Below are 20964 nucleotides of genomic sequence, written 5' to 3'. Positions count from 1 at the left end.
GTAGCAATATGGTGATATAATTGTCAAAGTTTTTCCACAATCATAATAAATAATAATCATATATAATAATTGATATAATAATAAATAAATAATAATAAATACAAATAAACATAAAAAAATGCAAGACTCTTCTTTCTTGTATTTTGCAAACATATAAGTTTTTCATATGATATGCAAGGGGAGCCATAAAATCACCTTCATTAAAAAAAAAAAAAAAAAAAAAAAGACTTACTTTTTCAAAATCGCTGGTGAAAGGATCAGACACCTTCTCTAAGGAGACTTTGGATGCAAGAGCGCAGAGCTTTATGGAGCTCCAGCAGGACCCTCAAACAGTTGGCAAACCCGGTTTCCTCCACCACCGCCGGCCATCCAGTCCGAAGAATTCAACCCCTTTTCGGGCTATCTGCCTTAGACCGCTGACTCCCACGCACACACTGGTAAGTGTGCAGCATTTTGGCTACGTTAGCAGCCGCCCGACCGATGATCACATCGCAAGCCTCGAAAACTCACCATACGCCGCCAATTGCCCGCCCCCCAAATGCCGCACCAAACTAAAAGTTTTAACGTACCACCTCGGTGAGATATTTTTCATGGCATGTTTTGCAGGGTGCAAACCTTATATCACTCTCACAACGACAGGTAAATAATTGCTGTTTTTTTTTTATTTTAAACTTCTATCGGTACTTGTATTGTACAATTCTTAGCTACCTTTTGAGTGTTAGGTTGCTGTGTGATGATTTTAGCTTTCTAAAATGGCCCCGTGAGTCAGACTGTTATATTGAGTAATGACCTCCTGCGATTTCCGATGGGTTGACAAGCTTATCGTGAGTTCCCTTATAGATTGTGATTGGCTCCTGCCAAAGAAAGAGCTACCGTTTCCGCACATTGCGGTATACAGCGCCCTTTGCAATGATGCTGCCTTTTGTTAACAATGCCTGAAAAACGTTTGTTGATTTAAAGATCTTGAAGGGGTTTATTACATCGTCTGTGTTTTAATTAGATTAGCACGGTGCTGTGAATACCAGTTTCTGGCTGCTTGACACCTTTTCATTACTTTGAAATTTACACAAGGCAGCAAAGCACTGCATTGCTGTCCCAAGTGGTATTAGATGCACTAACAGGCCATGGCAGACAAATTAGGTTTGTTTTTTTATTTGGTCCAAGCGGTGCATTCACATTTATTCAGTTTATTCATCGTTATTTCGATATTACCTATAAGCGAGAGAGCAGGGCATAGATGAGCTGAGTGAATCAATGTTACTGATGAGCAATTTCACACCCAGACTTCAACCCTATAAGTGCGACTAGGGGTAAAATGCCATCCAACCGTTGTGAATTTCACAAAAATCGCTGTCCAATGAAAAGCAAGTGTTAACACATTTAGGAGCCTAGTCTCCTGTTTGCGTTAAATGCTTTTCTACGTGCTTGGAGTTAAGCACGTTTGCCTTATTTGTATTCTCCCATCCAGACTCCCGACACACCCACTGTGCGTAAAGCAGACCCATCTTGTGTAAGCTGTGAATGAAGGCGGACTTACAGTACGTGTATGTGAATCATTTACAAAGGAGGCAGACTTTGCCATGACGTCACTTGTTAATGTCATTGAAATCTGTGAAAAAGATAAAGCACACTTTTAATTTGAAACCACCTTATCTATTGACGGAAAATGTAACCGGTTTAAGTGAGTTTATGTGAGTTTCACCAAGAGGAATATTTAGCTACATTGTACTCTTGGCTTGTTTACATGTGTCGTCATGGTGATGTGAGTGTGTGTACATATGCTACAGTCAGAGTGTCTTCTTCCTGGCTGGATGTAAATAGTCACTCCATAGATGAAAGTCTGTTTCACGTGTTATATAGTGTAGCGACGTGAACTTATCTGTGATGTTAACAGTTCTCTTTAGTCCAACTGCGGTCATGAACGCGTCAGGAGGGGCTTTGCGTATGTGTGTGTGTGAGTAGGAGAGTGACAGTTGACAGTTTCACAGTTCCGTTGGCTACGTTTTTCTGTTTTCGCTGCTACATTCTCGCTGATTCTTGTGGTGTGGTTGTGGCCAACAGCAACCTGTTTTGTTCAATAAAGCGATTGGTGTTTGATCACCTCGACCACCTGATCAATCATCTACTCCAGTGTTTCCCAGCCTTTTTTGCCTTGTGTACCCCCAGAGCACTTTTTGTCATACCATGGGTACCCCTTCATTCATACGTGTTGATAATTCTCCAAAAGTAGAATTTAACACATCCGCTCTGATTTTGGTGCAGTTGTGCCACAGGTTATTGTCTCCCTGGGGAAACTAGTTGTGGTGCACATATTTCATTTTACTGTCTGGCTTAATATGAAATGACTGAGAATATTTACTCATCTTGGAAATTAAATGTTTCCACATCGCCCCTGCAATTTGCTCGTACCCTTGGTTGGGAATCGCCGATCTACTCGTCCTTTTTATAGTGTCTAATAGACGCTACAGTATGTATTTTCTATTAAATAGTCCTAAAGTTCAAACTTTAAGTCAGGCCGTTAATGATAACAGCTGAAAGTAGCTTCCCTGCTCCCTTGTACAAACGTAACGTGGACCGTTTGGTGTACAGCAGGAAGTCAGGCTCTGCGGATGCAAACATGGTTTACCTAATAATTGAAGCGATAAGGTACATTCAACCATTTCTGTTCATTTCAGATGAACGAATGGTGAAGGGTTTACCCTAGGATTATTTGCTGTGTCGCTGTGACAGCATTTTTTTATATTTAAATTTACTAATGTAAACATTAGGGTCGTTTTCCCAATCTTGAACAAGAAATTCTAACTTTAAATGTATTTCTCCCTGCCTTTTCATCCTCTCCTTGTCTGTCAAGTGCCAACAGGGCAGACATATAAAACGTATAAAATATTTTCAGAGCACATTATGATGCAGGGTTTTTTGAAGCTGTGGTGGTGGGCTGCACGGGAGGGCGCTGTGCCACCGCTGTTGTGTGCCGCTGCTGCATATGCATTTTAAAAAAACACAAAAAAAACTAATAGCAATTTTTTATGGCTTATGTATTTTATGTATGTAACTTTTTTCAAGTACTAGCAGAACATCAACAGAGAACATTGCAAAACAATTAAATGGCAAAGTTGCACTGCGAACATTTACATTGCACTTTATTTACAAAGCACCTCTCCACTCTGTGTGCACATTTGTCATTAAAGGCAGGTGTCATGTTTGAATAGAACAATTATAAAAATACTAAGAGGTGAAGCAAATATTCTTTGGTGAACTGCTCAACGTCAGCTAGTGAGCTACTGCTAGCATAGGAGCTACCTGTTGGAGACCCCCGTGATAGCGTCACTGTCTAAAGCTGTACACACTATGTGTTTCTGTTGCACAACTTTGACACACAACTATTGTTTTCAAGACAAGCCATAAGAATTATGATAACAAGAGCACAAGATTGTTAAGTGACACTTTAAAAATGTAAGTTGTGATTGTGATCGTAGCTCGTTGGTCAACAAAAATGAGCTAGCTAGATGCCGTCAGCCAGGCATGTAAACAAAAATGACAGAAAGTGGAATGAGATTGAAACGTAAGCGATCACACACGCTGGCATAAATAGGCGTAGCATGTGACGAGCTGTCTCCAATCGACTACACATTTTACGGACTAATAAGATCATTTAAAAAAAAACAACAACAACAATTACCAGCAAGACAGACGGGCGATTACGGTGCATGCTTATCAAAATAAAGCACATGTGCATAAATAATAAGCTATATTGTATACATACTGTATATATGCACACAGCCACGATTAATTACATGTGGCGGAAACCTTGTGATGAAACAGAAAATGGAATATAAAAATTGCACAGGCCGTAATTCACTTCTCTGCCAGCGAGAAGATCAGATCTGAGACATCCTTGAATTCCACTGTGGTTTTAAACCTAATATACTGTACATATCTTACCGTAATATACCTAAATTAGTATTTATTGCAGTGTATAAGTTGTGGAGTAATACTAACTGACAACTGTTATTTCTATAATATGTGTACGTTGAGTTGAAGGGGATGTAAATTTGTACACACTTAAGCCCAATCAAGCACGTTGCTTCTGCAGCCTCATCAGCCTGCTTTGCAGTATGCTCGGGGAAACACGGGAAACACAACGAGCCACACAAACCATTTAAAGCCAGGAACTACAATTACCAAGAACTAAAAAAGGTCCTGATTGGTGGAAAAGGGGCTTATTCCTGGAGCATGTGATGTTTGCAAGGTAGGGCACTGGCGGGCGAAAATAGGGCCTGGCTCACAATGTTTGTTGTAGTTCACCCCAGCAGTGTTGATAGTTTTGAGGTGAGGGCTCTGTGGACATCCACACACCCATGGGTGTGAGTCAAAACTCATGGAGTCATGCCTTAGTCTTGGTTCTGTTTGAGGTTTCTTCCTTTTTTCCCCTCACCAATATATGAGCAAGCACCAAAGTGCTCATGTGAGTTCAGTTGGTTTTGGTGTCCTGTAATCATTGTATGAGGAGTTTAGTTCTAGAGTAAAGTTCCTTGAGAACTACAGTATATACAGTATTTGTCCAAATGTCTCTATGAACGAAGGAGTGAATCCAATCTGGAGATTTGTTGCCTCCATTTAGCCAGGCCTTTTGTGCAGGAACAATGGAAAAAAGGGCTAAGGCAACCCCATCAAGGCACAATTGTAACGTACTACTTCTGTGCAAACATTGCATTGTTTCTTTTTACTGTGGTAACCTCAGTAGCTTCAGTGAGTAAAATCTGTTATTAATTTTCACATTTTCACTGCAAAACATTTTTGTGCTGCCTCAGCTTGAGATTCTAAAAGCCTGATGAGGGTTGCCAACAAACTGCCCTCCTACTCATCTAAGCATTTAATTTCCATAAACTGTCACAACAACTTAAAGAGCTGAAGATACACTCATTGATTCCTATTTACACAAACATTGGCGCTGTTGATTAAAGGTTTTATTCGGAGTGGCATCAGCGGATATAAAATGTGTTCTCTAAAATACAACATTTTGTTGTTTACATCAGTCTCAGAAAAGCAAGTGCCTCAGTTTATGATTTGGGTTTAATGTCTTGCCACAGGTGTGACCCCCTTAAAGGTAGAACTTTTATATCCTTGAAGTCTTACTTCAATTGCAAGACACAGAAACGGTCTTTTCCATTCATCTCTCTCCACCACCATGGGCAAACCAAAGAGCTGTCAAAGTCCTTTAGGGACAAGATTGTAGACCTGCACAAGACTGGAATTGGCTACAAGACCATCAGCAAGAGGTTTGGTGAGAAAGACACCACAATTGGCACAGTCAATCACCCTTGTTCTGGAGCATGCAGGATGCAAGATTTCACTTGGTAGGGTAAAGCCAATTATGCAGAAGGTGAGGGACCAACCCAGAATTACAAAGGATGAGCTGGTTAATGATCTGAACACACTTTGCTGTACAGTCGTTCCTCGCCACATGCCGGTTTGAATTTTGTGGCTTCACTCTATCACAGTTTTTCAAACATATGCTGTTTTGTGTTTGAATGTGGTCTATAACTACTGGAAAATATACATGTTTAAGCAAATTGTACAGATTTTTTTCCCTAAATTAAGCATTTTCAAGCATAAAAATGGCTAAATTAACTAAAATACAAATACAGTGTAAACCCTTAAAGAGAAAACTCACAAATTGTGAATGTAGTATTCTACATTTGTCACTAGCTGTCAGAAATTGTTCGGTGACACAAGCGCCATACATGCCAGAAAAATTTGGTCGATGGATGGCAGTTTCTTTATTTATTGCTGCGCCTTACAATGTTACGCTATATTAAATGGAAATAGACCCGAGCCATGCACTAGGACCAAGCGGAAAATGTCCACTCAAGTTTAAGCCTGTTTCCCTTAGACCACCCACATGCTCATCAATTGACTCCAAATCTTGCTAACGTGTGATTAGCCGTTCACTCCAAGAGTGGCTGGACTTTAACAACAGTGTTTTAGTGGTCAGAGTTTTTGGCAAAACCGTGGTTCATAAGGGCGGATCGTCCCATGCAAGGCGGACCAAAAGATCTTGTATTTTACCATGTACCATTGCATCCCTTTGTTACAATAGTGTTATTATTTATTATATTTGGACTCTTACTGTATTACTTTCATTCCATTTTTATTTTACAGTAATTATGTTTATTTTCTGACCTGTGTGTGTAATTTTTTTTTTTTTTTTTACTGCAACAGTGGAATTTCCTCAATGTTTCATGTCTGTGTTCAGTTCTAACCAGAAAGTTCTTTCTGGGAGATGAGTAAGAGTGCACTAAAGTCCCTCTTATTATTTTTGAAAGGTGTGATAAGGACAGCGGTTACCTTACACTGTAAAAAAAAAAAAAGTCCTCAGTATTTACTGGTCTAAACTAATAAAGGTTGACAAGACCATTCAGTAATGCTGCAATATTTCACGTCATTGAAGTGTCTGACATTTTATGTCACCTTGTAATAACTCAGCTGAGTTCCCTTTACTGCAAAGTGATGACAAACATCTCATATGTGTCACTGAATGTGCTATTGGCCTGATAAATGACTGTAATTGTACATCCAACGGTGTATTCAAATATTTTAGAACACATGCACCTCAGTGCCTATCAGAGCTGAATAGGCATTGTGAAGCAAAAAAGAAAAAAGTTAAAGTGATACTGTATCTGACATGTGGCAGCTTTATGTCTGCAATTCTACACTTGTTCAAATGTTTACTTTTTCCTCTCGAGCTGACTGGCGTACATTTTGGTTATATCCGTTCCATCCTCTTGTTGAGTTTGAGCATGCTTGCCACCTAAAGTTTGGTTCTTCTGACGAGTGAGAATTCAGTTTTGTGTGTAATGGAACGCCGTCATTATGGTTTGCCTCAGTTGTAAGGTCCAGGACCAGACCAACAGCCACACTAATCTTTTGATTGTTTGCTTTTGGTATATTTTCACTTTGTCTGCTATTTAAAACACTTTGGTTTTCCTCAAAAAAGGTACAAATCCAATGCAAATACTGTATAATTGGAACTTTATATTTTGTTAATTATTCATGCTCAGCGGCCCCTCGTGGGTGGCACATGCTCAAATTTGTAAAATATGTCTTTAATCCATTCAAGGTTTACTATAGTCCATTATACACCCAGACCCAAGGTCCATAAACTAGACATCAACACAGGCAGAATACCAAAATAGCGCAGAACTATTCTCTTTGTGCTGATTCTTGAGATTAGTATTTATAGGAGAGAAGAAGGTCATGGTTTTATTTGTTTTCCCTGGCTGAGTTTATTACATTTTTTTATTGCTCTTTGTGAGCGATTGTCCTTCCAGTCTGTCAAGAGATCTCATTTTTTGTGTTTGTTTTTTCCTTGTGGTTTACATCTTTTGAATATAGAGTAAAATAGAAACAACTGTTCGTGTGTCATCTTTGCTAAAAAGGTGTAAAAACAGGTAAGAAAATAACAGATTTAAAAGGCATATTGGTATTATTTTATAGCAACGACAGTACATATCTGAAATGGTTAAAACACCCCTAAAGCAATTTCCACAATGCGTTGTTTAGTCATTCAAATACCTATTCTAGAAAAGAAAAAAAACAAACAAAACACAAAAAGGCTACCGGATACATTACCTTCTGGTGCTTGGTGCAGGTGATGGCAATCATTGAAAATTTGAAGAGTTAAAATTGTCTCAGGCTTAGCACTTAAATGGATTATGTACTGATTTTACCCTCGGGCTTGACTATTTCTGCCATCTTAAATATCCAAAAGGAGTTAAGAGGAGTCAATAACACTGGATTTGTGTACTGATAGTGTGTCTATAGACGTGATAGCTCTTAGATTGGTTTGCGGACAGCCACGCTGTCAGATAATTTATCTTGATTTAACACTGCTTCACATCTGTTACAAGGTCGCAAGATAGTTAAATCGTGTTTCTTGGTCTCTGTCTTACTGTTAAATGTACAACCACTGTTTTGCAGCCACGACGCCTGAATTTCACACGATTGACGATCTTTTGAATGAGACAACCAAAATCAGTGTATCCTCACACGTTAGCCCAAGCATCCACAGTCCCTTCACAAATTGTGGTGTAACGCGACCGGCGCTGCCTCCCAGTCTTAGTAAAGCTGTGTTCGCCATCTGTCATCCATCGCTCCCACGCCGCTTGCAGCTCACTTTGGACGCCCTATTTACACCGGTGTCCAGCGGTTGGATTTACCTTCGTCAAGCCTCCCGGAATGATGGCAAGCTCCGAGTTAATTTGCTGCGAACCATGGATTCGTTGATCTTGAATTCTCTTGCGGCTGCTCGATTCCCGTGTTCCTCCGTGTAACTGATAGCTTTCAGTTTAAACTGTGCTTCGTAAGCGTGTCTCTTCGTAGGTGCCATTTTCGGGGGTCCTTGCCAAACCGATGTTGTTTTGCACAATGCACATACTGGCACTATATACCTACTGGGGGCGTGCTTTTAGCATCCTCTTTCACGCGCGCCCTTCCCCTTTTAACGTCCGAATGCTGTCTTCAGTCACGTCCGCTTTTCCTCTATATATAAGCAGCGTGTCGGCAGGAAATGAAGTCACACAACAACATATACAGATTTTGGAACTCGGTGCACACATAAGGCGCGCCGCATTAGGCGCCCTTCTTAGCGGGTTATCCTGACTAAAAGTCATGGGTATGGACAAACGTATCAAGTCTACATGCTGAGTGTTTAATGCTGTTTTATTGCAGTGTTTTTCATGTGCACAGCACCAAAATAATTTTGCTCAAGCAAATGTATGTCCATGAATAAATTGTATCACTTTAACTGTAGTGGTCAATATTGAGTGTGGTGCATTACCTCTCAGCCTGTGATGTATAACAGCTCTGTTTCACAGCCAACGAGTACTCAAAGGGAAAAAATGACCACACCGATTGGAAAATAAGCTCAGTTCATTACACAAAGTCACACCTTTAGCACTTAGATAATACATTCAGTATGTTAACATGCACTGCATATTAGCATATGTTGGCTGTGGAAATAATAATGAGAGGTTAAGAGTCTTGGCAACGGTGGTATACTGCCTGCCAAAAAGGATTGCTTGGTGGAATATACAGAAGTATTTAACAACAAACATTTTTGATAAGGGTTGCATTTGGTTATTAAACAGGAGCTGGATTTTTTTTGGTGGTCCTTTTTTGCTGGCAAACTTTAAGACTTGAAGGGACCTAATGTTGAAGTTCAGTTGTTGTGAATTATTAGGGGCGGCAGTAGCTCAGGAGTAGGGTTGGGCATCGTTTGAATTTGAACGATTCCGGTTCCGATTTTGATTCCTTGTTTCTATTTCCGGTTCCGAAAGATTCTCAATCCCAATGCTTTTTAAGAGTAAGGGTCATAAAAGTTGCCATGGTTTAAATGAGGACGCTAACCAGAACTACTACTTACTATGAATTTCTCACAGGGCTACTTTCAACCATCATTCAACTTGAATAGAAATGTTATGAACTTTCTTTCTACAGGAGTACAGTTTCACAAAAGATGTATACCTTTGAAAAGCTAATAAAAAAACATTTTCACATATGCTGTTGTTTATGCGTTAGTGAGTGTGTGATGCTGTAGCCGCGTAAACATGAACAATTAAACAGCTTGTAAAAGATTTGTCTATGAAAAGTACACAGACTAATGTTATCACTTAGCACTAGTATCCTTTCTTTGCTCACTCAGTGTTGGTGTAAGTAATTTTTTTATAATACCCTTATTTTGTTAGCACAAGTAAACAGGATGTAGTGTAAAGTGCTCTTCTTTTGAAGGCCAGTAGTGTGTTGTGTGGGTTGAGAAACAATGGTCCCTCTAATTTTTCAAGTGTCTGAGCATACATACTAACGACTTGAGCATTCCTTGAAACTCTATGGTGCCATCAGACATGCACACATGTCGTATCACACCGTCCAAACCTGATAACACCCGAAAAAAACCAACCATCTTCAGGTCTCTTTGGCAATACTTGGGAAAACCCAATATGTGCTAAATTTGGCCATCAAAATAAAAGCACACTAGTACTACATGCACGGTTACGTTACACATTCAGTACACCCTTGCTACTTGAGCTTTGCAGCACGTTTTTCAGAGCAGCCCTTTTTTCAAACCTCACCCAGATTCACCTCTTCCTGTCCACCGTGAAAGATCCACTTTTGCTTGGTGTGTGGATGAAGTACTGCATATTCGTTTCACCATAACCCGGGTTAGCGAGCAGCCTGGGGCTCTCATTAGCTATACGCTAACCTGGAAAACAGGGGCATATACTACTTAACGTGCTGTTAATGAATTGATTGGCTGCGTAAGTCAAAATAAATCTTATCATTGGCTGGACAGTGTTCGTCATTGTGTTATATCTTGTTACTGATTGTTGTCGCCTGTTACTCAGCGAGTTGCATTTCAAAATAGTACAGAATAAATTATGTGTTGATTTTATTTGCAGTTCATTTTGGATTTTATTTTGTGCGCTGCATAAATTTGCTGTGCGCTGAGAACTCTGGAGCAGTGTACGGTTGCGCAGGCGAGCAGCTCAGAGGGAACATTGTTGAGAAGGTGTCTTGACTTTTCCTCAAAGAGACGCACTGTGCACATGAATAAACTTGCATCTTGCAGCCACGGCTCTCATCCTTTATTTACACCAAACTTCCACATCAGCGGGCATCCTGAAACCCTCGGTTACATTGCCATGAAAAAGACATCATTTATTGTTTGGCTTCCCTGATTCTGACTGCTTAGAGGAAGTCTGGCATAGCGCGTCAAGAGGTGTTTAATCATGTTGGTCGCGCACCCTCCTTTGCATGATATCGTTGTTTTGCAAATGTTGCACTGAGCCGACCGCTCTCTTTTCTTATGCACTCTGCACAGGCTTCCAGTCTGTTTCAGAGTTGATTTTAAACTTTTAATGTTTGTTTTTAAGGCAATTCATGGTGCTGCACCATCTTATTTATGTGAGCTTCTTAACATTCATCGTCCTAGCAGAGCTCTGCGGTCTGCCAACCAACAGCTGGTCCAATTACTAACAATGAGGTGATCGGTCTTTTTCTGTAGCTGGTCCCAGGCTTTGGAACGTTTGCCGGCCATCACAGACTTATATTTGTGTAAAGCAAAACTTAAGACTCGTTTGTTCCAAACTGCATTTGGCACATAATAATAATAATAATAATAATACATTTATTTTGTATTCTTTTAATTTTATTTTTGTTTTAGTATATTCTTCTTGTGTTATTTTGCTGTTTTTCTTGCACTGTTTTCCAGCACTTTGGTTCAGCTACAGCTGATGTAAGGGGCTATATAAATAAAGTTTGATTGATTGATTGATTTTAACGACGTTAAACCAAACTTATCAAATGTGCGGACGTACATTGAGCATACACATTTGCACAATGTTATTTTATTCAGTCATGTGCACATATTACAGACTGTAAACTAAAATATTAGCATGATGTTGTGGAGATGTTTTGCACTGTAAGAAGTGTTATGTGAGTGCCCTTTGTTTTAATGGTAACAATTTTGTTCTGCATGCCTTTCTCTTTCATTCATGTGGAAATATTGATTGGAATGTAGGAGGTTGTTGCATTAGTTTTGTGATGTAACCTCAATTTTGTTGAGCATTAGTGCTAAGCATACTGCTACTGCAACTACTATTGGTAGAAGCCGACTGGTTAAATGGATAACATAGCTTTCTACCCTTCTTATGTGTGGTGTGTGTTTGATAGGGGTGTCACGATACAATTATAGTTCATTCGTACATTAGGGATGTCCCGATCCGATAAATTGGCCTGCATTTCAAATCTCCGATATATTGACATTGCGATAAAAGCGGTAGATTCCAGACTCTGCCCCAGCACGTCTATCCAGCAGCAACCGGATGTAGCCCATGTGATCACAACAGTGTTTGCTAGCGTGCTAACAAAATAGCAAGGAGCAGAAGTGATGTCAACCGTGTGGCAGTAAAAAGACATGGCAGCTGAGGGCAAAACGTGTCATGCACAAGTTTCTCATGGTGGCACAGAACTGGAGAAGTTTAATACTACGATCCTCATCGCGCATACAGTATAAAGCGGCATCACACAGGAAACTCTCACAGGACGGCAAAAAGTCATTAGCTATAACAGAAAAGAACGAGCCCTGTTGGTGGTGAGCCATGTCGGGTTTAAAGCTTCAATGAGCACTTCCATTCTTACTATATTATGCCTAGCTGCCACTACATTGTGGATGAAACTATAGCCCACATGCATAAAGAAGTAAATGGGTCAGTTTTTCCTCATACCTACTGTTATGTTTGAGTAATATCACTAGATCAAGTCTTTTCTAACATTCCACACTGCAAAATAAGTAATAAAAGTATGTGATTCGTGTTGATATCGGATGAATATCTGTATAAACTGATATTCAAGGCTGCAATATCTGTATCGAACCGGAAGTGAAATAGTTGTATCAGGACACCCCTAATACCTCAAATAATTATCACTGACAAAATACAGACCTTATTTTCATCAATTTCTATTTCTATTCATTTTTAAATACAAAAAATCAAGGTTTGGTGTCAAATTAAAGCTGTTTGGCGCGTTTCTACCAGACAGGGATGTGCTCAGGCGTCATGTCACGTATTAAAGCTCCCTTCTTCGAGAATGTTCAGCCACTTATTAAACAGGTAGACTTTTATTTAATACATAATAAAAAAATATTGTGTTTTTCAGCTTCTGTAAAATGAATTGTTATTTTAAACATACCCCCCTCTCCGGCTTTGCCGTTTTCTCTTGTGAAATGAAACCCCACTCTGGTGATTGCTCGATTGTCGACCTAGGGATCCGGTCCTAGTTTTATTGGTACTTTGGAGCAGTGTGAGAGAATTAATTCTTGATGGGTGTCTCACTTACCAGTCTGGTAAGCTTGAAAACAGTGCTGCCAAAGATATACATACCACAAAACCGGAGTTTGTCTGGTCTACTGAAATATGGTTGTAAAAAATGCCACTGAACTGTGAAATGTGTAGAAATTAGAATATGAAGTCATACAGTATACTTATCACCCAACATTTAAGGAATCAGATAGTGAAAGCTGATTTTTTTTGGTAGTCCTACAGACTGACATGGTTTTGCTGATTGCTCAGCTCAAAGACAATGTCTGTTCAAACCCCAGCAAATTAAGGCTTTTTTGTGCCTTATCATACTTGATTTGCCTATTGTATTTGTGTTTTTTAATGTACTTTTATGATGTTTCATTGTGAGTGTGCTTTTTTTTTGTCTTTTAGAATATTCTATGTGTCTCATGACTCCCAGGATCTAAAAATATTCAGTTACATCGCCAGAGATGGACACAGCAATGTCTTTCGATGTAATGTTTTCAAGTCCAAAAAGAAGGTAAGAAATGTTTTGAACACTGCCGCTACCAAAAAAATATAAATACAAAAATAAGCAAAATTAATTATTTACCCAATTTTTTATTAACCGATCAGCTATTTTTTTTTTTACGATTCCATAACTACGAGCAATGTGAGTTAAATTGCTGGACAAGTATTTATAATGGACATTTGCATCTTGACAGAGGACTGCCATTTGCATGAAGTACACACTTGTGGACAGTGGAATCAAGTGTTTTGTTTAATTGAATTATTGTTTTTTATTTACATCATTCAAAACAATGTCAGCAATGGCAAGCTCCATCTTGTCCTCAATCAGACTGAATCGTCATTAAATTCCAAAAAACAACAAAACAAACGAAAAAAATCCTGAAAAGCACAGTAAAAAATTTATTCAATTCCATTTTTTGAAACCAAAAATATAAGAACACCACCACCAGATTGCATATTTTACCAACAGTGGTTTAAAAGAACAAATGATGCAAAAAAAAAAAAAAAGTATACATTTTTTACAATTCCAAATAAAACTGCACAAAAATTGTTCGTTCGGCATGAATAAAATGCCTGGTGTTTATGGCTGTCACTCACGGCTGTTGGTATTCACGTACATGTCCAAAGTGCATGCATGTACACAAAAGCAGTCTCAGAGAGACAATCAACAATTTGCAGTCATGTTCTTGTTACGATACATACGATACATTCAATGATAGCTAATGTTAGCAACTATTACTATTAACTGACAACAAACAACCAGTGCGTTCGCATGTGTTACGCCAGTGTAACCAAAGCAAGAAGACGTGGGATATAATGCTAGCAGTACGTTGGAATATTGGCGTCCTCTGGCAGCTGGAGCAACCCACTGCATACAGTCCCTTTAAATGAAGGTTATACATTAATTTGTATTTGTTTCAGGGAAATAAGAATTTGATTCTTTACTACCAAGCAAGCCTTCTGAGCCCCACAGATTGGTGATGTGTACCCATGTGGCACACAAATTAGTCCTGTACCTTAAGGAAAGTACTCCTAACCTCAACTCGTTATGTGGATAAGGGACACCTGTCACCAAAAATGTTCATCTCTCCACTGCCATGGGCAAGACCACAGAGCTGGGCAAGTTGGAAGGGGGAGGTTTTCTTGGGTTTAACAGCCCAAAGTTTCAGTCTAGATGAATCAGAAGTCATGCACTGTTTATTGCACATAGCCAGGAAATAAATAAAACCATGCTGCTGGAAGAAACATATCCAATGTTAAAGCATATGTCTCCCCACAGAGCTTTGCACCATGAAACAATCAAACCCGAGGATGTCACGTAACTATGGAAAGCAATTTATATTTCATTGATTTTAAAGCCGCAGTGCCTTTCAGGCAAGTACGCCAGCATTCCAAGCCCGATTTTATACAATTGTTTTATTTCAGGAAGATGTTTGTTGTACTAACAGTGACCTTCGTATCCCTGTCAACCACATTCTTCTAACTTACAAACGTTGTGGTAGCTTTTGTTGCTGCTGTTCTGTGTAATCCAGCACAGTGAACAACTGGAGTCAATTTGATGGATGATCATAAGCAATTTGTATGAAATATGTACTTTTTTGTACCGTAAAATCATAGATCTCCTGGGCCTAGCCTGTGCTTTTTCACGGTTTTCAAGATGGATTTTTATGGAACAAGTATATTTAATTTCTTATGTGGTCCCATTATATCCTGAAAGCCGATTTAGAGTGAACATGAGCTAACTGTTATGGTGAGATAAATCCCAATGCAAAAACAATATTTATTTAACAAAACGTGTTTGCGGCGTGTCTACAAAGTAATAAAAAAGTACAACAGAAAGAGGCAGCAACAGCTGGGAATAAAGGAGCAAATAAAGCACTAAAAAAAACAAAGAAAATGGAGTAAAGCCACAATAAACTAAACACCAGTGCTAACTAAGAGCACAATGATAACCAGGAAATAAGAGGAACAAGAAATCGGTCCCAGCAAATAATCACAATATGGAGAAGGAATACGAATGGAATAAGGACTTCCTGGCATGGCAAACATGTTCAGGTAGCGGAGAGTCATGGAGAGTATAGCAAAGAAAACAGTCTGTTGTTTTTCTGCCGATTGCATACTGCTTTTCCACTTAAGCTTAGAGACTCGACAGACAACGCCTAAATATGACATGTCTTTTGGACTTTAAGAGGAAAAGGCTTCTTGAGACGTCATCTGTACTTCTGTGTAGAAGGTGTCGGACGTTTCGCTCCTCATCCGAAGAGCTTCGTCAGCAAACTAATAAGTGCTGGTAGCTTAGGCCTTAAATACAGTAAGAGTGGGCGGAATTGGTGTGCCAACACCCTCCTCCTATTGGTTCGTTACACTAAGCCTGCATTCCTCATCTTTACAGTGGTATAATCCTATCCTGTTATTCACACCTACGATAAAAGGGAAGTGTCGCTCCCTGAATTGGGTATGAACGACTCTGATACTGGCTAGTTAGCATCTATTGTTCTGGCTCGGCCCTGCCTTCACCTCATTTGCAAGACTAAGAGCTGTGGGTTTTGGTCTCAGTAACCTGCTGAACACAGGGTCCAAATTGAACCTCAAACCACCATTCCGATTCAATGATGGGTTCTGTTGTTTGACAAAAATAGCTTCCTTTACTCCTCTTTCAAACCATCTGTTTTCTTTGGCCAAAATCTTTACCTCGCTGTCCTGAAAAGAGTGATTGGTAGCTTTCAGGTGTAGATGTACTGCTGATTGAGGACCACTAGCATTGTCCCTGCGATGTTGATAAAGCCTTTTTTGGAGCATTTGCTTAGTTTCCCCAATGTAGTGCTCTTTGCATTCCTCATCTTTACAGTGGATGGAATAGACCACATTGCTCTGTTTCTGGTTTGGAGCCTTGTCTTTAGGATGCACTAATTTTTGTCTCAGGGTATTTACTGGTTTGAAATAGGTAGGAATTTTGTGTTGCCATAAGATCCTCTGGAGTTTTTCGGAGACCCCCGCTACATAAGGGACTACCACTCCTCTCCTTTTAGCTTCTGTGGGCTTTTGGGTTTCTTTCCCTACTCTCTTCTTTTGACATTTGTTAAAAGCCCACCGTGGGTACCCACAGGTTGAGAGCGCTCTCTGGACATGTTGTGTCTCCTTTTTCTTTCCCTCAGCACTAGTTGGTATTTGTTCCGCTCTATGTTGGAGGGTCCTAATAACCCCTAGTTTATGTTGTAGTGGATGGTTTGATTCAAAAAGCAGGTATTGGTCAGTGTGTGTGGCCTTTCTAAAGACCTCTGTAAGTAGCTGTCTGTCCTTTCCTATAATTACCTTGCAGTCTAAGAAGGCTAGTTGGTTTTCTTTAGTGTCCTCGCGAGTAAATTTGATATTGGTGTCCACCGCATTGATGTGATCTGTGAAAGACTGAATTTCTTGTTTTTTGATTATGACAAAGGTGTCATCCACGTATCTAAACCAGTGCCTTGGTTTTGTCCCTGAGAAGGATGTGAGAGCCTGTTTCTCCATCTCTTCCATGTACAGATTCGCCACTATGGGTGAGACTGGTGAGCCCATAGCACAACCATGAATTTGTCTGTAGAATTTCCCTCTAAACTGAAAATATGTGGTGTTAAGGCAAATTTCCAGTAATTGGCAGATGTGGTCAGCACTAAGTTTTGTTCTCCGATGCAGAGTTGAGTCCTCGAGCAGTCTCTTCCTCACCACCGAGACTGCTGCTGAGGTGGGGACAGATGTGAAAAGTGAAGTCACATCATAAGACACCAAAGTTTCCTCTGGCTCCAATCTGAGGTCTTTGATGCTCGCCACAAACCCTTTTGTGTTCTCTATATGATGATCAGTGTTGCCTACCAATGGGGATAAGACTGTTTTTACATATTTCGCTACATTGTACGTGGTAGAGTCAATGCTACAGACAATGGGTCTGAGGGGAAACCCTTCCTTGTGGATTTTTGGAAGGCCATAGATACATGGTGTAGCCTCCCCAGGGTATAACCTATGATACATCTGTCTGTCAATTAGTTCTTCCTTCTCTAACTTTTGGAGACAGTGTATGATTTCTTTCTTATACCTGCTGGATGGGTCCCTTTTAAGTTGCTCATATGTGTTGGCATCACTAATTAGACTTGTTATTTTTTCTTCGTAGTCCAATGTGTTGAGAACCACTGTGCATCTGCCCTTATCAGCTGGTAAGATGGTGATGCTCTCATCTTTCTGCAGAGCCGCTAATGCTTTCCTCTCACCTAACGTGATATTGGACGGTGGTGGTTTGGCACTACTGAGAAGGGCCGATATTCTCAGACGAAGGTCCCCTGCCTCTGTTCTAGAAAGGTTATTGTTCCTGATGGCCGATTCAGCTGCTGTGATATAGTCTACTGTGGGTATCGTTTTAGGAGTCACTGAGAAGTTGAGACCCTTGGTTAATACTGCCTTCTCTGTCTCCGAGAGGCTTCTGTCTGACAGATTTTTGATCCAATTTTCTTTAGTATTGGTCTGATTCCCCCCATCCTTAGTGTTTACGACAAGCTGTGGTCGATTTTCCAATAGAAGTTTCTGGAATTTTCCTTTATGCCTTTCTTTGGTTTTGCTATGGTGCTTCATATAACCTGATTTGGTAAATTCACAAACCTCCTGATAGGTTTCGTGCGTAAGCTTGGTTTGCAATCTCTGATAGAAGGTTTCTACTTCAGACTGTTTATTTTTTATCTCTATGTTAAGTCTCCTAATTCTCAAATTCTGTATTTTTCTGATGTAGTTTTGTTGCATTTTCCTTGCCAAGTGTCCTTGCTCAAGGGACGCTTGCCTCATGTCCAGAGAGCGCTCTCAACCTGTGGGTACCCACGGTGGGCTTTTAACAAATGTCAAAAGAAGAGAGTAGGGAAAGAAACCCAAAAGCCCACAGAAGCTAAAAGGAGAGGAGTGGTAGTCCCTTATGTAGCGGGGGTCTCCGAAAAACTCCAGAGGATCTTATGGCAACACAAAATTCCTACCTATTTCAAACCAGTAAATACCCTGAGACAAAAATTAGTGCATCCTAAAGACAAGGCTCCAAACCAGAAACAGAGCAATGTGGTCTATTCCATCCACTGTAAAGATGAGGAATGCAAAGAGCACTACATTGGGGAAACTAAGCAAATGCTCCAAAAAAGGCTTTATCAACATCGCAGGGACAATGCTAGTGGTCCTCAATCAGCAGTACATCTACACCTGAAAGCTACCAATCACTCTTTTCAGGACAGCGAGGTAAAGATTTTGGCCAAAGAAAACAGATGGTTTGAAAGAGGAGTAAAGGAAGCTATTTTTGTCAAACAACAGAACCCATCATTGAATCGGAATGGTGGTTTGAGGTTCAATTTGGACCCTGTGTTCAGCAGGTTACTGAGACCAAAACCCACAGCTCTTAGTCTTGCAAATGAGGTGAAGGCAGGGCCGAGCCAGAACAATAGATGCTAACTAGCCAGTATCAGAGTCGTTCATACCCAATTCAGGGAGCGACACTTCCCTTTTATCGTAGGTGTGAATAACAGGATAGGATTATACCACTGTAAAGATGAGGAATGCAGGCTTAGTGTAACGAACCAATAGGAGGAGGGTGTTGGCACACCAATTCCGCCCACTCTTACTGTATTTAAGGCCTAAGCTACCAGCACTTATTAGTTTGCTGACGAAGCTCTTCGGATGAGGAGCGAAACGTCCGACACCTTCTACACAGAAGTACAGATGACGTCTCAAGAAGCCTTTTCCTCGATGGACAACTCCTGTACGACTGAGAGCCTACACAGACGTCTTTTGGACTTTGTTACTGGAACTGTGAAATGTTTAGATTAATTCACAGATTCAGATAAAATCACACTCAAATGCAACCAATCTGTATGAACCTGTTCCTAGTGGTGTAACTATATATTTTCTCTCCTCACACACCAGAGTCAGGCCATGCGCATTGTTCGGACAGTCGGCCAGGCATTTGAAGTTTGTCACAAACTGAGTCTGAAGAACGCACAGCAGAACACAGAAGGAAAGGTGGACTGCCACGGTGAAAAGAATGGCAATGACTCCTCCATTACCGGTGAGCACACAAAGCAAATGCCACTGATACACAGTGTGCAACACATCCATGCTTTAATTCTGTTTCAAATTTGTATAAAATGTTAATTTATTGTAATCCCCACAATAAAATGGTGAAATAGTGTATGTTGTGCTATGGTTATACCTGCTATAGCTGATGGACAAATACTTTTGGTGCAGGTGTCTGGTGTATATCACATCAACTTGCCAAATATGGAATGATTAACACATTTAGTAAGTTGCTTGAAATGAGCTCGTTTCTTTCTCATGAATTGTTGATGCCTTGAGCTATAGGCAAAAAAAACCCTTCCTAATTGCTCAGGGCTGGTTGTGTGCAGTCGCCTAACTCGGATGCCTCTTCATTAAGGATCTGGTTTATGCAATTTGTTTGTTTTCTGGCCTTTTCAAAAGCAGTTTTAAAGTCTTTCTCACAGGGACCACTAAAGATTTTTAACTCATTCAATCCCAGCCGTTTTTCAAAAGCCACCCCTTCAGTACCGACCATTTTAGACGATTTTGACTGACAGCACAAAGAATATTGTGTTCAATAGCTATATATCCATCCATCCATCTTCTATGCCGCTTATCCTCACTTGGCTCGTGGGTATGCTGGAGGCTATCCCAGCTGACTTCTGACGAGAGGCAGTGTACACCCTGGACTGGTCGCCAGCCAATCGCAGGGTACATATAGACAAACAACCATTCACACTCACATTCATACCTATGAACAATTTAGAGTCTCCAATTAACCTAACATGCATGTTTTTGGAATGTGGGAGGAAACCGGAGTACCCGGAGCAAACATGCAAACTCCACACAGAGATGACCAACGGATATTCGAACCAAGATCTTCCATATCTCCTGACTGTGTGGTCAACATGCCTAGGGCACTTGGCCCGACCATTAGTGTGGGCTAAACACTAGGCCCTTCTATGGCTATATAGACCTACCAAAAGAAAGATAAGACTCTTGTCTTTCATCATAAAAAAAATGTTTGTTTCTACCTTTTTCTGTTCTTTAATAATCAGCAGTAGAACATAGCAGTTCCCAACAAGAAAAGGGAGAAATGAAATGATACATTTCAAGCATAACTTTCACATAGACACATTTTTTTGCTTTTGTGACAGCTGAAATATCTAAACAACTATACCACAGCTTCAACTTTCAACACTAGTAGAGCTGTCAGCTATTTGTGTTTTATTTTTTACTGGCAACATTTAAATTACACTTTATTTACCAAGCAGATCTCCACTCGAACAGTGTGGCCATCGTCTTTATGCTATTTTGTGCTCATTTGTCATTACATAAAGGCATGAAGTCTGAATTCAACAGTTATTATAAGAAAAAATACTAAGAGTTGCAGCAAATATTCTTTGACCATTTGTGAGCTCCTCAAAATCACCTGGCGAGATAGGAGCCCCCAGTTATACTGTCCCCATCATAAGGCTGGGCACGCTATGTGTTTATGTTCATCAAGTAACCACACACAAATAGTGTTTTGAGGACAAGACACAATTAGTATAATGACAACAAG

At 40.1% G+C, this 20964-nt stretch overlaps 1 protein-coding gene across 4 annotated transcripts in view; it reads left to right on the top strand.

Moving 5' to 3' along the window:
* Positions 1-20964, top strand: part of LOC129188640 (carboxyl-terminal PDZ ligand of neuronal nitric oxide synthase protein-like) — a 99005-nt gene that overhangs the window by 43067 nt on the left and 34974 nt on the right. For 3 of the 4 annotated variants that reach the window (XM_054789473.1, XM_054789474.1, XM_054789475.1), the window contains 2 exons: positions 13269-13377; positions 19290-19431. In XM_054789473.1, the coding sequence (XP_054645448.1) occupies positions 13269-13377; positions 19290-19431 (251 nt within the window). The remainder of the gene's footprint in view (positions 1-13268; positions 13378-19289; positions 19432-20964) is intronic. The other variant, XM_054789476.1, reaches the window with a different exon arrangement.

Source organism: Dunckerocampus dactyliophorus, chromosome 10 (genome assembly GCF_027744805.1).
Source record: "Dunckerocampus dactyliophorus isolate RoL2022-P2 chromosome 10, RoL_Ddac_1.1, whole genome shotgun sequence".
In the NCBI taxonomy this organism is placed as follows: Eukaryota; Metazoa; Chordata; class Actinopteri; order Syngnathiformes; family Syngnathidae; genus Dunckerocampus; species Dunckerocampus dactyliophorus.
The sequence above is the reverse complement of the archived record's forward strand: the minus strand, read 5'-3'. Positions and strand labels throughout refer to the sequence as shown.